The sequence below is a fragment of the Corvus cornix genome, chromosome 1A (assembly GCF_000738735.6).
Source record: "Corvus cornix cornix isolate S_Up_H32 chromosome 1A, ASM73873v5, whole genome shotgun sequence".
Lineage (NCBI taxonomy): Eukaryota > Metazoa > Chordata > Aves > Passeriformes > Corvidae > Corvus > Corvus cornix.
Window position 1 is genome coordinate 35,803,204 of NC_047057.1, and position 23,024 is coordinate 35,826,227.

A 23,024-nucleotide genomic window follows, 5' to 3' on the forward strand; every position below is an offset into this window, starting at 1 on the left:
AAGAAGATGGCAGTTCTGTGTTCTGTTTTGTGGGATGGAACTTTCATGGAAGTTTACTAAAATGTCTTGCTGAAAATGATGCTACTAGTGCGCTAATATATACACCTGATCAGGTGAATGGAGAATATAAAGGTTGTTGTTAGAAGTCATGGGTAATTATAGTTCAAGTCACTGAGAAGCTTGGTAACATTAGCAATTGCAGTTGCAGTGCTGAGATTGACCAACATCTTCAACTCTTCTGAGTGCATTTTAGCCAGTGTATCTGTTCAGGTGTGTTCTGAATCCTTCTTTAACTTCTATTAACTCTATTGAACAGCAGAGGTACAGATACCATCTTGTGTAGAGTCTTGTACAACACAGAGACCTTTGGGATCTGAAATACAACTGAAGTGTCTGCTTTGTGAAGCATCAGCTATAGTGTTTTGCCTGTAATTCTGTTACATTTGTTTTTTAAACAAATTTTTATTCCACTTTATTTCAAGAGGGATGTATTGTCTCTCATGACATTAAATACTTAGGTTTTGTTTTGGTGAGAAACAGGGTTAAGTCAGTCTTGATTCAATACTAACAAACCAATAATGGCAAGTTCAGCTGGTGAATTGATAGTTGTCAGTTGTATGCACATCGCTGGTGAGATGCTAGCATGTAAGGGATAAGTACCATAAGGCTAGGAAGATTTTTTTCTTTATATTGCCATTTTTCCTGATTTTTATGGAATGCTAGTAATCTACAAATATAACAAGTTGAATGCAAAAAACCAAAAGTTAAAAAATCATGGCTCTGGTATGTGGAAACCTGCTTTTCCTTTTTTTTTCTACAGTGACAGGAATATAATTTCTGCTTTTAATGGAAAATATATTAGAACTGTGAGAGAAACATCATTCATTGTTTGAAAGTCTGTCTAGTCTAGAGAAGGACAGCCAGTGAAGTATTTAACTGATCTTTATATACCTGGACAATGCCAGATATACACTTTCTTTGGAAACTCCAATATGGAAAAAAGTTGGACCTTCCGTACCTGAACTTTTAATCTGAAAGAGATTGTCTGTGGTTTTGTACCATTTTCTGCTCATCAGCATTCAGCAACACTGCAGGATAGAGGAAAAGTACAGAAGCATACAGAAAAGATAAAAGGAGACTGGGAGCAGAAAAGATAAATGACTTTGCCGTCAGTGCAGTATAATGAAAATCAAATCAGTGGCAATGCACAATTGCCCGGTATGGCTAACCCCAAACAGTGTTTTAAATAAAGTACATGCCTTTTGTATTTTATTCTTGTATTTATATAAAGAAAAATTACTTTGTTATTAGAAGATTGCAGGGGAAATAGATGTCCTTATTCTATAAAATCCTGAGAATGAGTGTGATTTACTTGTTTGATGCCTCTTTAGTTACTGGCTTTGCCAGTAATGGAATTTCGTTGTTGCCAAGGTAAAGCCTGTTTCAACCACTCTTACATTGTTTGGGCTGGGTATAAAAAAGATTCTGCATACAGGATACATTCATCTTCAAAGTGTAAAGCAATTATTTGTTTGATAATGCACACAAAAGATACCTAGGAGTTAATGAGGTGCTAGGCTCTGTGTTAGTGTGCTCACCACTGTTCACAATCCTTGCTGGCGTGGCAGGCATTGGCTGGATAAAATTGTCCAGTGTGGCTCCTTTCTATAGACTCTCAGTGTTGCTGAGCTGCCATCTTCCACCAGCTCTGTCAACGCTGTTGGTGGTGGTGATTCCCAGTGCAGCCAGCTAACCACGCTCTGTGATTTTATACCTTCATGTTGGTACTTTCTTCTTGAATCCTTGACCTAATGCTGATGTCTCAACAATCTTAAAGTCTGTAACTTTAATGTTGTTTTCTGCCTCCAGACTTCCTTGCAGCTTTCTTTCAGTAGTTATACAGCTAGGCAAATATCAGAGATGGACCTGGGCATGAAGGCAGCTGAACCTCAGGGTGGTGAAAGCAGAGTTACCACTGAGGGTTATAGATGGCAGTGCTGGTATCTACATGACCAAATTACACTGCAATTGAAAGTAGAAGTAGTAAAAAAAAAAAAATTGGCAAACTTACCAATTTCATTTTATCAAAAGAAATAATAAAAGTGCATTTTCTGTTTTATCTTCAAATAATAGTTATGTTTCAACTTGTTAAGCATTAGCACAGTGCTGTACTGTTTGTGGTAAACTCACAATGGAAACAGAATTCGTTTTGGAATATGCCTACACTGGAATCAAAACACAAAAAGGAATCCACAACAACTTTGAAAGACTTCTGCAAACTTGCATTTTGTTCCTGATCAGATCTGACAATGTATTTTTAATGAAGTCTTGAACATCTGCAAACTGTTTGCAAGCTGGAATTTTCTTCTTGAATAGCTGACTGTGGAATCACAGACTCTGTAATCATGGATGCTGTGTCTCCACAGTACCTATTTGCAGTATAGTAATATAATAATCATAATAATAGCAATAATGAAATCTCTTCCCTCTCAGTTAAAGTTCCACATTCTGGATAGCATTTCATACTAGTATAATGTGCTATTGGCTGTTTATAATGACTCAAAATTACTGCAAATGGCCTCTAAACACCTTGTACAGCTGAAAATACATTTGTTTTCTGGGTTGTTCTTCTCCAGCTTCTTCATTTCAGTAAATGAATCCTGGAATCCACAAGTGTACAGGAGACTTCTGAACCAGAGCTCTTTTTCCTTTTCAGATTAGATTACAATATACAAACCTATTGGGAACTTTGGTTTTGTGTCCGCAGAATGATCTTAATTTGTTGCTGACTCTTACCACAGGAGTTAAATGAGTCAGAAATATTCACAGGGTGTTTATTGTTTCATCCATTACTTTACTTTCCAAATATTTGTGTTGATATTGATTGTTGTAAGTTTTAAGTCCTTGAATATGTTCATATGAATGCAGTGCAGTGTACAGCTAGGAAAGCTGCTGTTATATAAACTAGCAGGAGTAGGTAACATATCCACTCAGGTCAGGTCTAGAATACCACAAATTTAATTGGAGAGACTGTATAGTTGTGATGTAGTGTGGGACTAAATGCATCACAGATCAACTCTTCAAGCATTGCAGCATCCAGTGTAGATGAACTCTTAAACTTGTATTTACTTTGTTTTCTCAGTTTTCTTCTAAAGATGCAGGACCAAAATGGCAGGAAGTGCTATCATATTTTTTCCTTACTGTGCTTACTGGCTATCTTATGTGAGCAACCTTCTAAATTGATTTATTTCCATAATTCCCAAGCCTTCAGTGACATAGGATTTGGAGTTTGTTCCAAAATATTTGCACTTTCTTCAGTGTGATGGAGATGCTTTGGTTTTTATGAGTTCAAAGGCCACCACCTATTAAACTGTTTTTATTTAACATTCATAGAGCTTTCAGGATGCCTATGTCTCAAGAGTCTGAAAAGCCCTTAGCCATCTCAGCTCAAATGACAATAAAAATCAACATTCAAACAAGAGTAATTTCTCAGAGTCTTAAGTGAGTGTGCTTTGCAGAGTGTGCATCGGTGAAACTTGGGTCAGAGATCATTGGAGTGGCCTTGGCTGGTGCTTAAGGGTCTGTGTTACCGTGTCTAGATACAGAAAATAATGGAAAAGAATGTGGAGAACAATGGCTGTTCAGCTGACTTACAGCTATTCCACAGCTCATACTTGACCCCATTCCTTTGTTGGCGTAAAATGAACGAAGCTCATCGTCTCTTCTTAGGGAGAGACGAGTAATTCTCAGTGGACAGTGGAGTAAAAGTACAAGACTTAATGGGATCTAGAATGGAGAGTGGGATAGCATTGTCAGCAGAGCATCGTGTCCCAGGTCGTTGGCTGCGTTGCAAGTCAAGATTTATTAGCTCAGACATGGCTCTGCCTCTGCCATACACGTGTCTCTGAGCGGTGCTGGATTGTAACACGCAGCGATGCTGGTGCGCCTGCCAGCTCCTCTGTGCCATGCTTTGCTGCTGAGAGGAACTCTCCTCACAAGCAAGGTCAGGCTACTGCTGAAAATGCTCCCATCTCTGTGTGTCTTTTCCTTCAAAAGCTTACCATTTCCTGAGCTCACCACGTACAGGCCTGCAGTGATCTTGTGGTTAGTTTAGTTCTTTTTTCTTTTTTGTGAGTGAATGAGACCCTTTCATTTTGTTAGGGAAAAAATACCAGAGGTGAAGTTCTCTAATAACTGTTAGACATAATCTGTGACTACTGCCCTTTTAAATTTTTTTCATCAGCAAGCTGGGCAATGGTAAAATGCAGTAAAAGTCAGGAGACCTGTTTGGATTTGTAAGCGTAATGCACAGGGATGCATGGGGTGGGTGGCATTCTGGAGGCCCTAAAGTACAGCAGCTGAAGCTGGCTGTCTCATAGCCTTAATCCCTTGGGTTGGGTTAATGAGATTGACTGGTCCTTGAACCAGGGAACATTTTAAGCTTTGGCCTTCCATTTAAGAAGGACTCAGCAGCACTGTGAGCATGCAATACAGCAGCAATATTTCTCCCTGGGATTTCTTTCTTATTCCCTCATCTTTTTCTTCCCCCTTTGCTCTACCTAATAGAAAATGACAGCTTTGAGCACTTTCATGGGAAAAGTATAGTAGATATTTTAGAGTCAGTAGCCTCTACTTGAGAACTTTAGGCAAAACTGGCACCAGAATATTAGTCAATGATATTTATACAAATGTTTTTCTTAGAAGCTTCTGGTAGCAGTTTCCTTCACTTTGTAGACTGATCTGAAAACTCAAATTTTTATTAGTTTAATTTTCTCAGCCTAAGCTTTAGTCTGCTTTTGCTTTTAATAATCTTTCCACATCCCCATGGTGTTAGTGACAGTTTGTTTTTTATGGAAATCAAGTTTCAAGTTTCCAATCTTCACTGATACTTTGTTGCATATATTAAGAGTATACAAACTGCGGAACAGATCTTGTCTGTCACTGTCCTGCCAACAACACTCAAACACTGGAAACTTTGGGGAAAAGGGCTCTTTGAGGTCCTGTTCTGATATGTTAAACTTAGAGGAACCTTCCTTGCAAGGTCCCGTTTTATCCTTGCCAGTGCTTTTATCCATGGAAGCTTCCAAAAGATTTTGCATTTTTTGGTATCTACTTGCTAAAGTACACAAAGGCTCTTGCTGCCCATACACTGTTGATATTGCCACAGTAATTGTTCCTAATTGTTGTTAATCTGCATATCTTCCAGTTGTAGGCACAGTTTATGCTGTGGGTAGAGATATGATGGGAGCAAATAAAGGGTGCTGTTTTAAAGGTTTACCTTGCACTGTGCAAGGTATGTCTCATGAGAGGGAATGCTATCTTAGACTCTAAGAAAGCGTTAAAAGGAGAGACATTAATGAAGCTGTTATATTGATGTGAATGTCAGCTGGAAGCTAAGCAAGGGAATAGCTTTCTTCGTCAGCTAGAAAAAAGAGAGGGAAGGACTGTTCAAACAGCAGGGATCTGCTCCACTGTCAGCAAAGAAACATATCTGTGCAGTCCATTTTATTATGCTAGGAGCTGAAGCTATGATGGTGGTAAAAATACTTTTGTCTTCTTATTTCCCTAATTGACATGCTATTTAAGACTTAAACCTTTAGTGCACGTTCAGTTTTGCCTGCAATATGATCACCGTGCTTGATACCAGGTGTCAGAAAATTTTCCTCTTCTTCCCATCTTCCTATAATCCATTGGACCATATTGTTGCTTTGTGCTAGTTATCTTCCTGGGAAAGGAATTGCCTTGACTTTTTTGCAAGAAAGGGTTTCTTCTTATAATTGATCCTGTCTTAAACACTCCATTTTAATCTAATGCTAGCCAGCACGTTGATATGAATGAAGAGGTAAGCTCTCAGCAAATTGTTTTGTTTTAGGAAACCTGTATGATAGACATCCAGACCTAGTTTAACCCCAGCTGCTTAGCTGACTGGCTGGCTGTTTGGATGTAAACCAGATGTGGTGGTTGAGCTGTGTGACTGATGAGAAAGCATTGTTAGCAAACTGACCTTTTCCATAGGCATGCAGAGGACATTGCTGATTAACGTGCATCTTCTGACAGAAAATATGTCCTGAGCAGTGAAAGTTTGAAGATGAAGAAAGTAATTTGAATGATAAAATGTGCAAAAATATTTTGTGTAATCATAAACATCTGAGCATTTAATATATAGGAAGGCATTTGATTAATAACCCTGCAGTTAAACATTTTATAGTATTTAAATTTAAACAATTCACGTTACATTAATGTGTATTTTGTAGACTAAAACCAGCATGCTTCAGAGTCATCACATTTATTTGCTTAAGTTTGTACATGCAAGAGTACTTGAATTTTGCAGCTTTTTCTGTCTTATGGTGCAAAAACTTCAGTTTGCCACTTATCTGTGTCTCCTGGCTGGTGGTCAGGTGGTAAATCACTTTGTTTCCTGGTTGTGGCCTTGGATCTTTCTCATATGGGAGTCCTGACACAGGAATAATGTTTTAATTGATTCAGCCCTTCTATTTTGTTTTCTCTATTTATAATTGTAATTTGCTTTTGAATTTTTTTTCCTCTTTTGATTCTCATGTTTTACACTGAGATTGGAATTCTCAGAAGGGGGCTGAAATCCTTCTAGTTGGAGATGTTAATGATAGATAACTATCTCTCTCCTAAGCTGCCCATGGTTTTGTCAGGGGCTAGTTGAACAAAAGTGTTTTAATATTATTAGTGCATTTAGCTTTTTTATTTTATTTTTATATTGTTCTGTCAATTTGGAGATTTAAAAAAAAAATTTGAAACATTAGTTGAGAGTGAGAACCAGAGATCTTAATGAAGTTTTTTAGTGGATTTTAGTGTGTGTTCATAAAAAAAATTTGATTTCTTGATTCCCTATTTCATGGTTTATGGTTTTTGTTTTCATTGGCCTAATTGCTTGTCTCTTTGCTCCTTTTAGCCTGAAGGGGCTCTCACTGTTAATAAGGCTTTTGCTCTTACTGGTGTAACCTGTTTTTTGGTTGTGTTATGGCTTTTGTACCAGTCAGGGCACAAAATTTCCCATGTTCATATTTTTCTCCCTCCTAAGGGCTAGGTACAATTTTTCACAAAATCTCCAGCTCAGTCCAGTGCAGTGCAGACTTGTCTACAAAGCTCTGTGTTTCTTCAATACCAACAAATTTTAAAGAGTACTTTAAAATCTAGTACCTTACAGCTCTAATCTGTTTACCTTGCAAACAGTTTTTCTATTGAGTTTACATGTAACTTTACAAGATACTTTGCTGTGTTCCTCTTGCTTACTGCTGCTGTTGTAAAGCAATGCATTGAGTAAATGCTCTTGAGCTCACAGGTGAGCTGTGCTTCTGCTTTGCTTTTCTTGCAACTGTGTTTTGTCAGTGGTTTCCTTTATTTACCACTGATTTACTTTTTTTTTCCTAATACTGATAAAGATTACTGCAAACATGTGATGTGTAGGATGAAATTTATATCTACCAGATTTTGGTTTCCACTGTGGTTGTGCGGAATTCATGTGAAACATGAGAGTACTGACATGGCCTTACATTCATCTTTGGTTTGTCAGGTACAGTCTGTCTCTGTCTCCTCCCAGCTTTTTTTGTTATGCTCTGGACAAGTGCATCACTTTACTCACTAGCCATTTTGTAGGGGACCACTGTGTTGACATCTCTTAAAGTGATTACTTTTAAGTGAATAATAAAATAACCTTTGCCTTTAAACAAAGCTAAATAAGTCTCAGCATGGTAGCCACCTGGAAAAAGGTGTTATGGGAATGGGATGGCTACTCTTAGACATGAGTCAGCGTGGGGGACTTCAGCATTCAGAATGCTTCTAAATTAAGCAATTTGAGGGATACAGGTCTACAGTTTGGAGTAAAGTTTAGGTTTGGTTTTTGAAAAACATGTTGTGACTGAGGAACTTAAAAACAGGATTGTAATTTTTTTTTTTTTTAATTTGTGATGGAAAAGGTGGTGTTTTTCAGAAAATCTATTTTAGGAAAAGTAATTTGTTGATTTATGATGAAAAGATGATTTATCGATTTGGGGCAGAGATATTCAAGTTCTATTTCTGGCTCTTTTTTAGACTTTTTTCCTAATATTAAGCTCATCTTTCTGTAACTTTCATGTATAAAATGAAGATGATAACAGTTCATTTTCCTCATGTTTTGCCTGTTATTCTTTAGGCAGAAAGACTGAGAATAACAAACATCTCTCGCTCCTATTTATGTAGTTGACTAAGCACAGGGAGATTGTGCTGTCATATTGACAGTCTCCAGACAATGCCAAAATATAAATAAGCAGTTACAGTGTTTGCATAGTATCATTTCAAATGGAATCACTCTCAGGTAGCATCTGTGTGCTTGTGACAAAGCAGTCTCTAGCCAGGTCAAATTTGGCATGCTATAGGGCTGCTGAACATTGTAAGCCACTTCTTAGCACTTTCTTTAAACTTGTATACTTCTGTAGCTCTTCTTTTTTTAACCAAAAATAGGTGAAATATTATTTATGAATGATGCATGATGTGAATGCTTTGACTATAGAATAGGGAATAAATAGTATTTGAAATAAGAGAATTCAATCCAATCCCAGCCCAACCAAAGGAAATTAAAATTGGGGTTAACCACTGGGGTAAATCTACTGCAGACACGTTTTTCTGGAGGAAAAAGCCATCATTGGCTTTTTGTTGTTAACGTGTTGTTAACATGTTCACATCATCTTACCTCTGGGGTTGTGATACAGAACTTTTATGTGTAATAGGTAAATAATGTAAATCTTTGTGCTTTGTTACTTAAAGCTATGCTGATGTTTTACACCTGCAAAGGACTGCAAGAAGCTTTAACCACTGGGAATCTCAACAGTTTAAACACTGAATTCCCTGCAATAGCACTTCAGAAGAATTTGAACCTTGCTCCTAGGCTGAAGTTCTGTAATAACTCAAATTTATCTGTAACCAGTCTGTCATGGTCCTCTCTTCTCTCCTGTCATGGTCCTCTCTTCTCTCCACAAATGTGTTCTCATGCTGTTTTTAGCTCTGAACTCATGGTGACCAGGTGAGGAAGCTGGGCTACCTGGACACTACCCACCTGGTTAGTGTAGTTAGCTGACTCATCTGGCTGGCAGGTTGTTGTGAGAGGAGGTGAACTCTAGTGCTGATGTAATAGAAGAGTTGAACCTGAATGACTGAGTATGTGGTAGTGAGATTGTGGCAGTCTTAGTTGGCTGAAATGGCTATGAAATGGTGTCTGCAATTAAATTTGTTCTACATTAGTTGTTAACATGTTCACTTTCTGTCCCTGAGCCATTTCAACAAGATGATAGAGATTCTAAGTGTTCTAAATTAATCTTAATGGCACTGTGGTCAGTGACATAGCCAGTATTTTACTGTATGCCAGCTGAGCACTGGTTGGATTTATATGTGAGTGCAGCTCATTAACTTTCCAAAGTATTTTATGATCTCAAGTTAGAAATTGCTGCATGTCGGCATGACAGTTTTGCCTCCTGGTAGAATATATTGTTGCACCTTTGGCTGGAGCAGTTGCATTTGTTTTGGTTCAGATCAGAAATTGATGAGACAACTAGATGCTTGTCCCATGCCCTCTTTCACACCTCTGAAAATACCTGGCAATCCCTTTGCTTAATATTCCTAATTTTTCCACTGTCACCTGGAACTCCAGAAGTTTCTCTCACTTCTTTCTCCTTCAGGGTTATGCTAAAAGTGTTTGTCCAGGAATATAAATTACTTCTGTTCAAAGCCTCTTTCTCTTGCCCTGCAACAATGTTCATGCCCCCCAGTGCTTGCATTTAGTTTCCTGAGATATCTCTCTACTGCTGTAGCTCCCTCAGTGACCATTTCTTTCATATACACTTTATTTTTAGTGATGACTTCTCTTGTTTTAACTGGTCTGTTAAACCAGTCTCAAATGAGGATTCCAAGACGATTTGTGCTTACTATAAAAAAGAGTTCCATCCAATCTCCAGCGAAGGTGTTTCCTAAGAAAGTATCAGGTCATTGAATGCTCATTGGTTTCAGCTAGCTCTAAGAAAATTCTTCAATTTCTTAAACATGTTTTGTTTTATTTATATTCAAAAAAGGCTCAGTGCAGTGCTCAGTTTGGAGTAAAATCATCTTACAAAGGTGAGCTGTTCCTTCGGTATTCAATAAGCACATTTCATTATCATGCAGTCTTTTTTGAGTATTGTCCATGATGAATAATGAATAGGAGATTCATTATTCTGTAATTCTTCTGTAATTTCTTCCCATTATCACATTTATGTTCACTACAGCAAAATTGGTATTTCAGTACAGCCACCTCTCTCTCCTTTACTTATCAATGTTGCAAAATTTATTGCATTTGCACCACGCAGAACTTCTGGAGGTATGTGCACATGTGAAACAATTCATACACATTCTTAGCGGAGCCTGGCCTGTAGCTTGTTTGTGTATGTAGCAAACTGTTATTTATTTTGAATTTATCACATTTAAAAACCCATTTGAGATGCAATGCCTTGGTTGCAGAAGTGATCCAGGGAGTTCACAGCTGAGGCTGTTGGATCTAGACATGTCTGCTATATTAAATGTGTGATGTAACCATATTTTTATCTCTGTAACATTAGTAAAAGCAATACCTGTGCCTACAATAGTCAGTGAGCAAAACAATGATAAAAGATTTCAGATTATCAAGTAAATTGAAGCTTCTAAGTACAGAGGCAATGCGTGTGTTTTTCAGCTGAGAGTGTCACTGGCTGCTGAAGTCTTACAGGTGAAGTAAAGGGCAAACCACTATTTTGTCCCCCTTTATAAAGTTTGAAAGTGACTGCTCTGTTGAAATGTTAGGGCCTTCTGTAACTATACCATGTAAAGGCATGTTTGAATTTAAACACGTATTTTAAATTAAACTTACTCATAAGCCCTTTCTGAACTGAGATTTTTAAATCATTTTAAGATCCCAGATGTACCAGTGCTGGGCTGAACCTGTGGGTATAGTCACACAGAGGACTGGAACTTGTTTGGAGGGGCCTCCCAAGAACAGTGCTTTATGTGGAGTTTGCTGGCTTTGAGGAAAGGATTAAAGAACAGACATTATTCCCAGGATGGCTTTGCTGACACCAGTTGATGAGCAGAAACATCTGTTTCATAATGGGAAAGCACTCTAAGCTGCTTTAAAACACCTGACAAAGTTACTTTTAATTCTGTGCGAAGTAGGTGGGAGGGATAACTATCCTTAATTGTGGATTCCTGTGTTGATACAAGGTTACCTAATCCATGCTTGCCTGAGAAAACAAGACTTATGGTTGTCACCAGACTTCTGCTCATTTTCCATACCCTCATTTACTCTGCCTATTCAGACTGAAGTACATGTAACAAAATGGATGGAAGACAGGAGAAAGGAGAGGGGTACATCAAGACGTTAGCAAAACAGGTATATGCCAGCCTTGGAACATTAGCCATGTTTGCTTGGAGAGATGCTCTAATAGTGGGAAGCTAAATGAGAGCAAGGCTCAAGTCTCTTTTGGTTCCACACGCCTATGTGATGTGACAGCATTCAGAGGTGCGGAAAGGCTCTCCATGCTAGAGGGTACTTTTGGGAGTGGTTTTCTCTGGTGAGATGGTTGGCAATATCTGTGGTATCAGATGGTTTCATACAAGGGTTAGGATTATATTTGCATCTTCTCATCTTGTCAGCCTCAAAGCTGACCTTGCACCTGGTTCTGTGACAGAGATGCAGCATTGTTACCGCTGTGTAAATTCTGCATTAGGCTGTTTTCAAGATTCAGAGAGCTGTTTTCTTTACAGCACATGAGATAGAAACATAAGATCCAGTCCTGCTTCTCATGATCTGAACTATCAGTGGCTGTGACCAAAATGCAGCCCTTTACTTAAAGAACTTTTTTTTTTTTTTTCCTTCCTGTGCAACTGACTAACAAGGACTGCTCGAGTGGTGATCTAAAAACATGGACTGTACACATGGCAGATGCTACTGGTGAAGGTTGCCTTGGCCGAAGTGTCCCTAGCCCAGAGGCTGGACCAGTCATGTCTCCAGAATGTCTGAAAGCCCCTGTAGTTAACCAGAATCATTCAGCTGAAGTCAGTGGATCGGGCCTTTAGAGCCCGATGAGCCATCTGCTTGTGAAAACAAGCCTTTCCTTGCTAAAATAGAGGTGCACTTTATTTCATTGGAGCAGGATTCCTCATCCAGCGAGCTGCGATTCCCCCCAGGGCACTGGGGAACACAGTGATGGCAATTAGAGTGGTCTTAAGACGTGGAAAAGATGGCTAAACATTTAAAGAAAAGATGACTTGCAGAATGAATGCAGACTGTTACAGAGGATTATTGTGATCAGTAAACTTTACTATAACAACAAATGAAAGAATACAAATGTCTCGATATCAAGCAAGGTGGTACTCCCCTAAAAGGATAACACCACTGCAAGAACAAAGGTTTCAAAGGGGCTGCACACATGAAATGGAAGGTGACACAGAGAATAATGTCTTCAAAAGCAGGCTTCAAATGTAGAAGTGCATATTTAATTCTAAAGTAAGAGGTAGGCTCTGGTGTATGGCATGCTTCAGGCATGCAAACTTCTTACTGTAACATCCTGATTTCTGCCAGGTTGTCAAGTTCCTTAATTCCCTGGGAAAGCAGGTTGGCAGCCTTGTGGCAAAGGTTTTTAGTGTCTTCTTGTGCCAGAGGGAGAACATTGTGCAGTTCTCTCTGGTCTTCCACTATCTTTACTGAATTCCTGTAGGGGAGAAGGTAGGACCCACAGTCTTTTTGCACTTAGACACGTGTAAATAATGGATTTTTACTTTTTATTTCCATGATCAAAATGCTGAATGTATTCCATATTCCTCCTACCTGCATTGCAGAACTGTACAAACCCTTTGGTTTGACCCGAAGTATTTAATATAATGTGAAAAAATTACTGCAGATTTTTCCTTACAATTCTTCATCCATTTAATCCTCTTCTCCTTTTCACTTACATTTTAATGCAAAAAAAAAAAAAAGAAAAGTAGTGATTTAAAAATTTCAAAATAGAACGGTTCTACTTCTTTTGAACCTGTTCCTCTGTTTTTTATGTGGTGAAATTATCACTAGTCTTTGGTATAATGGAAATAATTTTGGTGAACATACAATAGAAATTAAGATGTATGTTGCTCTCTAGAGTTGTACTTGTCAGAATTTTACCCATTGTACCTTGCACATAGTTACTAATTCACATTTTTTTGAAGCACTCTGAAGTAATAAGACAAGAATAGCTCTCCTTTTTAAGTGTTAACTTTGTTTTTGATGGATAATTTTTACTTGCTGTAGACATGAAGATTTTCTCATGCGCTGTAGTTAATAACCTGACTTCAGTTAGATGTGATTTGTTTTAAATATGTTGCACATTTCTTAGCATATATCATGACTCTCTAATGGAAGCAGTTCTCATTTTACAGTCACATTTATCTGTGCTGGCAACCTGGTATTACAAATATTTATAAGTTTTCTTTGACTTAGTTTATGTAGCAAATGCTGAAATACTAAGAGAGACTAGAGAAAATGTTGCAATATGTACAAATTGTTTGTAAAAGTATGCTGTTTTATATAGCAAATACTTTTGACTAACTATAGAGGAGTAGGCTATTGATCACTTATAACAAATACATGGAATTTACCATACAAGTTTCAGGAGTATTTTAGTATTTTTTCTGATAAGGCCGCCAAAATAATTCTAAGAATTTGAGTAAGGTTACTAATATTTTTTAAATAATCCTTCAGGATGATTTCTTTTTGGAAATAGTATCTGAGCATGACTGAGTATTGTGTTTATTTAAAGTTCTTATGAAACTACTCAGGGCTTCTGGAAGGCAAACAAAGGGAAATAACTCACATTTTTGCCCACTTTAGAAAAGAATGAGAAAATATACATTGCGGAGATTTAATTTAGAATGTCTAATAAATTTTAGAGTTATTAACAACAGAGTCTTATAGAGAGGAGGTCTGCACTGTAGGACTGCAGGTACAAACCTAGTTGCTCAAACTTGTGGTAAGGAAGGAGGCAGTCAGTTTGACAGTTTGAGAGAAAAATGAGGGGGCTGAATTTTTCTTCTTAGTAGTCAGAACTCCTGTTGAAAAATTGGTAGTGGTTGCAAACACAGATGTAAAGGAGGCTGAGAAAAACCCCTAGAATTTAGGTTAACTGTGTAAACTTTGTTATTTTCATAGGTATTATGACAGTGTCATTATGAATAGTATTCCTCATAACATTTTTCTGGTATTTTTCAATGAGGGACACAGGGAACTATACTACATCAGAACACTGGCAGTGTGCTGTTAATATACCTGCTGTCCAAACAGAACCTACCTTATTAATTCCCAAATGTGGAAGGGTGCTTGGTGCAGGTTGTTAAGTGGTCACAAGGATGAATGCCTGCTTTGAATTCCCTCCCTGCCTCTGCCACCAGAGTTGCTGTGAGATGCCAAGTAAATCACATAAACTGACACAGTCTCATTTAGTCATTAATCATGTATTACTGATTTTGTTAATGCCCAAACTAAGACACCTGTGGCCAAAGCTTGTATGAAGTGTTCAGCACTGAAGTAAGATATAATGGGAACAGTGCTTTAAATATGTGCAATAAAACTGTTAAATATAATTGACATTGAGAGGTGTCCAGATAGGCACCCAGAATTAGTCTTAGTCTCTCTTTGTTCTCCACTTTCTTACATGAAAATAATAGTCAAACCTAATCTTGCAAAGATTATGAAAAAGAGCATTAATAATATTTGCAGGGCAGTAGGTGCCATTGCAGTGAGTGATGAATTATGCACTTATGCAAGAAACCTGTTTGTCTTTTGTAGGAGAACATGTACTGCTTTAATATATATATTTAGGCCTGACCCTGCAGAAAAGTTTATTTTTTCTCTTATTTAAATTACCGTAAAATTGAATTCTTAGTACAGTGATTGAACAGCCTGTGGGAAAGTATATAACAAGTGGGCATTATTGTTCAGTCCAATGCAGTTTTAAACTAACACTACCTACCTGCCTTTTGAAATGAAAGTAGTAAACAAACAAAGAAATTATTCTAAACAGATCTCATATCTTAGTCGTCATTCTGTTTAAGTTCCTCTTTGGAGCAGAATATAAATCTTTATAGTCCATTACTTTACACCAAGAATCTTCTTATAAATGAAGGAAATAATATAGTCCCCATTTGATGGATTTGGAGGTAAGATATGGTCAAGATAAGCCCATACACATTAAAAAACATCAGTGTGTGAAAGTTAAGGGCTTCAATTTCAAACTTATACGTGCCAGCCTTTGGACTGAACTCTGGACCAAGCTCCTCACGTTGTGAATGACACCTCAGAATGTGTCATCCAAAGCAGTTAGCCAGGTAGGCAGAGTGTCACAGACTGTCCTCTGTGGTAGCCCTCTGCTAACCAAGAGGGAATTTATGAGGCCAGGGTAGGTCTGTGATGGTGTGTCTAAGGTTGTCTGTACATTTCATGCTCAGTGGTTGCTGGGTGAAAGGCAGAAGCAAGACCCAGTGTTTGAAGATGTTGACTGCTTTGACAATATCTGTTGCCTCAAAGCCCCTGAGAGACCTGGGCAAAGGCACGGGTAATTCCTGAACTGTGTTCCAGCTTAGGGGTGACCTTGGTGTGAGCCATGGATGCCTGTCAGTCCAGAGCTGTTCTGGGCAGGCAGAGAGGCACCCAGGGAAACTTTACGGGCAAAATAAAACTACATTCAGTGTTAGGCAGGAGACAAAATGAGAGTTTGCAGCATTGCAGCTTTTGTACCTTGGCTCCATCTCAGACACCATTAAATGCCTTTTCTATATTTGCCAGAAGACATTCATTGTAATGCAATAAGTTGAACCTTGATTTTTCTTCTATCTGCCTGTTATTTTCTTCCCTTCTGTTGTCCTCTTTCTTATTATGGACAGATTTGGCCACTGTCAAATTGAATGATTTCGTGCATACTTGGTTGACTGACTCTTTTTTTTCCCTAATTTGCTGATACAGTCAACTGTGCCAGTAAAGCAATTATGCAAAATTGTGTATAAAGGTTTAATGATACAAAACAGTGTTCATCACAAATCTAATTGTGATTCTTAACATTCTTCCATAAACTCTGTGGTTAATAGCTATTTTGTTAAAACCTGTTTTTGGTTTAGTAGATAAGGGAACATTTAATGTACATGTCACTGTTAACTTTGAAAGGAAGCAATAAATAAAAATAGTGATTTGGACGAGTTCAGATATTGATCTATGTGCTTTCAAGTAGTGATTATAAGAAGTCTGCTTTATTACATATCTCATCAGGTTACACTGTTACCTGTTTTACATTACGGATGATAACTATGTATGGTTCATTGTGCACCGAGTCTAATACAACACAAAGGTTAAATACAAAGATGTCATTGTAATGAAGCAAATAATGTGTCTCCATACTGAAACCCAAGAGACAGTGGATTAAAACAGAATTGACAGGTACACTGTACTTAGGCTTGATATCTGGTTTTCCCTTGGATAACTGAACTGGTTCAGGACAAGAGCAGTAAAGCAATACTTGGTAATACTTTTGTTGAAGCCAAAAATCCCATTGGCTTTTCTTAGTCCAGAAGAGAGCATTTAGAAACATTCCAAAGCTGATATTTCTCCTTCATGTTTGTGTTGATATTTTCTGATTTCTGCCTTACTGCTGTCCTTGGAACCCTGGCTAGGATTTAATCCTACCGCAGAAAGTACTGGCGAGTCAGATATTATTATTAGGACTGACATTTAGTAGAGTCTCATTTATGTCAGGTCATTATGTACTGCAGGGAGAGACCTTCTGCCACAGTCACTAGAGACAAAGCACACACTACTTCCATCAGGCAAGGTATGAGGAGGGAGAACGGAGAGTGGCTCTCCTTTCTATCCCCTTCTTGGTTAGCAGTTCTCAGCTCTATGTCATCTTTGCATGAAGGAAGCACTATGGACTGTAAGGACAAGGAAGAGAGAATAACCTGGCAGTGCTTTCTGCTATCTCCCTAATCAGGGTCACACTTGGATGCTGAATTATGAAGGTGAGTTCTGTTCACTTGGTTCACTCCAGGTAGTGAAATGCGTGAGCTGTGTTATACTGAACAGAGCAGTCTGTGGCTTATATAAATAGCTTTAATTTACTGCTTTCTGAATACAGAGGCCTGAAGCAGTCATGGAGGTTTCAGGAATGTTAATTGTTTGTGTACATGAATGAGCTTAGAAATGGTTGTTTTTGCAGTCTTCCCATAGCTCATGGAGAGTAACGGTGTCACTGCCGGAGAAAAGAAAAAAGAATGATTATTTTTTTTCTTCACAGTCTACTAATATTTTCAGGGCTTGATATAATGTGCCTTTAACAAACCATGAACTTGTCCCCTACGGAGTCACTGCATCCTGCCTACATTCAGTGTAGGCAGAGAGCCATTATACTAATCCACTCTTCCATCATATCTCTAGCAAACACATGTTTTTTCTTCGAATATTTATTTTGATACAAGGAGTGCTCAGTTTTTTATTTGGCAACACAAATAAGTAGGAGATTGTGACTTCTGAACTTTGCAACTTTAATTGTGGTAGTTCTGGTTTTCAACTATGACATGTTTTGACAAATGTATGACAGTCATATATGGCTTTAAGGGAATAATCCTGCCACCTCATAGCAACCTTAGAGTAATTCATTCACCTCTGCAGGTAGGATAGGTTTAAAAGGCAGATGCTGAAATTGGACTTTTGCTTTGTTTTTTAACAGGTACGGTTATATGCAAGGCCTGATGCAATCCGAAGAGGATCAGGGGACTATGCTCTAAATATTACAAGGAGACTCATTGAGTTTTATGAAGATTATTTTAAAGTGCCCTATTCTCTGCCAAAATTAGGTAAGATTTCCCAAAGAATGTGAAGTTAACACAGAAATGAGAGATTAAGTCAGCTATTTTAATGGAATTTTAAGACTGTAATGTATTGGATTTCAAGTTAAGGAATGTTTGGTTTAATTTAGAAGGATCAGGAAGTAAGAAATTTTTCCTTGTAGAGGAAGGGAAGCCAGACTGTGCTTTCTTCTACCTGGAACTGAAAGGAGCAGGAAGCAAACAGTATTTATGTTTGTTAGACAATGGGTAGAGAACCCGAGACCTTTCACTGATAAGTGGGCTGGGTTTTTCTTTGTTTTTCGGTTGTTCTCTCTTTTGGTCCTTAATTCTATGAGATAGCCACTGGAAGATGTTTGTTCTGTAATATTTTTACCTTGGTGCCTCAGCCTTAAGTGGGGAACAGAAATGAAAATATTAGTGGAAACTGGGAACCTGTAGCAGTGCAAGACTGTGGGTTTGGGTTTTTTTTTTTTTTTTTTTTGTTTTTATGGTGCATATGGCTTATTAATGATGATTAGTAGGCAAGCTTAATTGTCTAGTTGTTTATTGAAACAATTGCCGTGAATTTGTTTTTCTGTGACCTAAATGTAAACCCCATCAATTTCTATTATTTTTTAAAAATGGGTTTTTCTCATCCTCCCTTTTACCACAATCAGTTGTTGTCCTACTCATTTAAATACTTTCCACAGTATTATTACAACCTCCCTCCTTTGGAGCATGTTTGATAGAGATTCAGAAAAGCCTATTGCTCAGCAGCAGGAAGAAAGCATGTATTTGATCAGAAGTGTTGGAGTTGGAACCACAGGTGATCCTCCCAGGAAGTCAAGGTTTATTTCATTAAATCCCTTGCCTGCTGAGTAGGTTTATTGGACTTACAGCTAATCATGTAGGAGATAGATAATGTAATTGATATTTCTAGATGAGGGTATTGCATTAATATTTTCATAAGTATGTTGTGACATTTATTTCTTGGTGTCTTTTAATAACAGATTACAGGCAGTGTTCTCCTAGAGAAATATGCAGATGGGTTAAACAAGCATATGGCATATTTAAGTATACACAAACTTTCTGTGTATACTTTCATATATGTCTTCAAGCATATTAATAATGTTTTGTAAAGGAAGTTCTAGGCTTACCAGAGCCAAAAATTTAGAGGGGGGAAAAAATAGTCAAGAACTTGTTGAATAGAAAAGATGAACATAGAATGGTTTGGGTTGAAAGGGATCTTAAAGATCATCTAAACATCCAAACATCATTACTTCAGGTAGTTTATTGAGCATGCCAGCTGGCAGCAGCAGTAGTAACTGTATCTGCTTCATAGTATCTTTCAAAATTGTAACATATGGTCTTTAAACTCAACATGCTATATCCATTGTCATTATGCTGTGGCATATCTTTTACAAATATCTCATTGTAAGTGAATATATTCCAGTTTGGATCTTTTTGGAACAGAACAGGAGGAATAGTCACAAGTAAAATTGTATTTTTTCATCAAATATTTGTAGTAAAATTGTTAATAGGAAATGCTGCTTGAAGACTTTAGCTATTCAGTAGTGATACTATGAAAATAATTACTGTAGAGCATAATTTTTTTATAATACAGCAAGGTTGAATTTATTTAATGTAAACATGGGAAGAAAAATGTCTAAACTCAGTGATGTAAATATTTTTTAAAATTTTATTTGCATATTAATACAGGTATATTTGTTCCAGTTCATCCAACCACTGATTGCTATGTTTAAGCATGTGCTGATATCTTTAACCCAAAAGAATGCTGATTTTTTATTTTTGTTTTAAACTTGAAAAAAAATTCCAAAGGTTAGAAGATTAGGGACAGTAGTCTGATGGGTGAATAGAAGGACTAAAAATGGTAATACTGTAATCTGTCTGTGAAAGGAATTTTGCAGTAGTATTGAAGAATTTCCGAAATGAAAAGATAAAACAGCATTAGTGATGGCAGTGGAAAAAGCTTGTGCATCAGGAAGATGCGTTGATACTGAAAATGCACCTGGACTTTCCTAAAGCTTAGGACTCACCTGATTTACTGCTGTCACCACTGCAAAGGATTGAGTACTTTATTAAGGTTTTAAGAAAAATGAGAATTTTGTTTTGGGGGGGGCATTTACATACTTTTTAATTTCACTTCTAAATGTGAAAGTGGGAGTTAAAAATGAAGAATGTACTTTGGAAAGCTTTTTAATGTCAACAGTTTTATAGAAAATGTTCTGTTTCAAACGTAGATTTTTTTTAAAAAAATTGTTTCAGGTACTTTCCAGTTCTAACAAGAAAAAGCTTAAACCTAAAGAGGTTCTGTAGCAGCTACTGAGTGAGACATTATTAGTGTCAGTGGTGTGTGTGGGGCTGTGTGTGTGTGTTAGAGTTGGAACCATAGGTGATTCTCCCTGGACAACAGACCTGCCACCCTTGGCCAAGCACTTAGTCATCTATGTCTCATCCATTTGAACTCTCTATATGGTAGGAGTATCTGAGGACATGTAGGCTCTTCAGATGTGTTGCTGTATCAGAAAGATCTGTGTTCATTTGTTCAATTCTGAGTCACTGAGGTCCATTTCCAAGGCATTTGAACTAGTGTTTCTTATCTGAGTTTATAATACATCAGCCAGTGTTCTCTGTAGGAACCACTTCCTCCTGTTGCTCTTGACTACCTGACTGTTGGTGACTAGGCTTTCTAACTGTGCTTACATGCAATCAGATGGCTGTGGCTGAGATTTTTTTACATCTTATGTGGTCTGTATTGCCTTCTGAATGCACTGGAAAAGTAGATTTGTTTTCCAATTGATGTGAATTCTGGTAATGAATGTGAATTGGGAATTTCTCTAACTTGAATTAACAATTTCCACAGTTAAAAGTTCTACTTAGCATGTGGGTCTCTGCATTTTTTCCTACACCATACTCTGAACTGGAAGGTGCTTGTTTAAGGTTTCAATAATTTTTATATTAATTTAATTTATGAAAAATAAAGAATGTCTTTTAAAAACCCCTAGATTTTTCCAAGACTATAATACTATCATTATAAACCTTAGTTAAAGTGATGGGTAGATAAAGTATTGAATTTTATTTAATCTAAAAAGATATGCAGAAGGATTTTTAATTACATTCCTATGGCTAGTGATTACAAAATATTTATGTATTTATATCACAGTTAGTTTTAATCCTGTTTGCACTGTACAAAAAAGTGCTTTGCATGCATAGAGCTTTTTCTTATGAGGGTCTTTGAGACTAGAATAGTCTTGAATTTTTCCCCCTAAAGCCCTGATCAGTTGCTGTTTTGAAGTGAACAGAGCCTAGAAATTTAAAAAGAAAAAAACCCCCAAAACTCAAAAAACACCTTAAAAGAGAGGCTTCAAAGGTCAGAATAAAAGTCACACTGTGGGGAATGATAAGGTAATCAAGCACTCTTGCCATGTGGACAGCTGTGATTTAGTTGTAAGTGGTTTGAGGTGGAGAGGCTGACTGGCTTTTCCAAGACTCCACTGCATCTGGGGTCACATGAGAGTGGAGTAGAGTGACAGAATCCCCTCCCTCGCCCTGCTGGTCACACTGCTTTTGATACAGACCAGATTGGCTCATGTCCAGCCTCTCCTCCACCAACACCCCCAAGTGAATATATTTTCAGACTTCTTAAAAATATTTTTCTGTAGATTTGCTGTATAGTAAACTTTGGAGTTTCATCTGATATGTTTTATGTGGTTATTGTTTGGTGGATTTTTTTCCTTTACAGGTATGTTTGGGATACTAATTACCTGCTTCATGCAAAAGTTATATGGTTTTGTTTTCATTATACTGCATAAAACACTGAAGTTGTGAGTGCAAAGTCTCAGAAAATGATTTTCCAAGGGATTTAGTGAGCATGCTGCACAATGGAAGACAAGATTGGACCATTAACATTTGCTCATGGAGTATTTTTGGAGAACAGGATTCAGTTTTTAAAGTGTGTCCCTGAAGAATTTAAACCCTTTCTTATGATGTGAGAAATAGCTCAGCCATTAGAATGAAGAAGTTTAGCAGGGGAATGTTCCCGTTCTGATTTTTAAAAGAAACTCACATACCTCTGTTCCATTCCCTGATTGTTGACTGAATATTTTGGTGAGAGAGAACTGCTGCTGCCTGGTGCAGTGTGAGTCATTGCAGGCCCAGAGAAAAAGTATTGAAATGCTGTTGTTATGTTAGCCAGGTGACTTGCTGTGAGCACTAGTGATTTACTGTTCATTTTGATTTAAGTGCTTTACTATTAGCTTGACTCTTGGACATGTTCCTAACCTATTCATTGCAATGTTGCCTTCTGCCCTGCTTGATCTTCCATCATCTCCATCAGCACTTTCTGTGCTACTGCTTTCTTCCCCTTCGTTTGTCCTTCCTCCTGTCTCTGTTGTTCCTTCTAGGGTGAACCTCCATGTTGTTGCCTCCATTTTCTGCGTAAGTTATGCTAAAAATTTCACAATTCTACCCTCATACTTTTTGTCTAGCAAGGTGAGGCTTCCTGCCACCTGTCCAACTCTGAACCAAAATTACTGTACACCACCAATTAAGATAGCTTGTTTTTTCTTCTTTGTCTATAAAATTAAAGCATTAATCAGTACTTTTGGAATGAGGAAGGGTGGGAGAACAGGCACTAAGAACTTGATTCATGTGCCTAAACATAATTAGCTGGTACTATTAAATGCCATGGGGTATCCTGAGAACTCTTAGCTAATGTACTGCTGGCCTCCAGATGAGATTCTGTTGGGCCATGGCTGGCCCATACCTGACAGTTTCACATGGATTTACTGTTGTTTAATAGCTTTGACCATCTCAGTGGGGGCTGTCACCCATGTTTAGGCAGCAGAGTTGAAGCCTACTATTTGACCAACGACTTGAAGTAAGCATAACACTTCTGCATACAGATGACTATTTGTTGATACAGATCTTTCCTACATGGAAAAACTGTCACTTTTTCCCTGGCCTTTGAAGCCTCTGTTTTGAGATTTGGGGTGTGGCTTTGGGGTGCAAGGTGTATTTATTTCTAAGCTGTGAGCACTTCAAAACAGAAACTGGTCAGGACACCAGGGGAAAGAAAATTCCAGCTCCAGCCATAGGGAAAAGCAATGTGTTTTCTCAGAACAATGCTTTGATACAGAAAAAGGAACTGT

At 37.7% G+C, this 23,024-nt stretch overlaps 1 protein-coding gene across 1 annotated transcript in view; it reads left to right on the plus strand.

Moving 5' to 3' along the window:
* The window catches only part of TRHDE (thyrotropin releasing hormone degrading enzyme), a 209,084-nt gene that overhangs the window by 20,453 nt on the left and 165,607 nt on the right, over nucleotides 1–23,024 (plus strand). Inside the window, exon 3 of the mRNA XM_039570645.1 lies at nucleotides 17,754–17,880. Coding sequence (XP_039426579.1) covers nucleotides 17,754–17,880 — 127 coding nt within the window. The remainder of the gene's footprint in view (nucleotides 1–17,753; nucleotides 17,881–23,024) is intronic.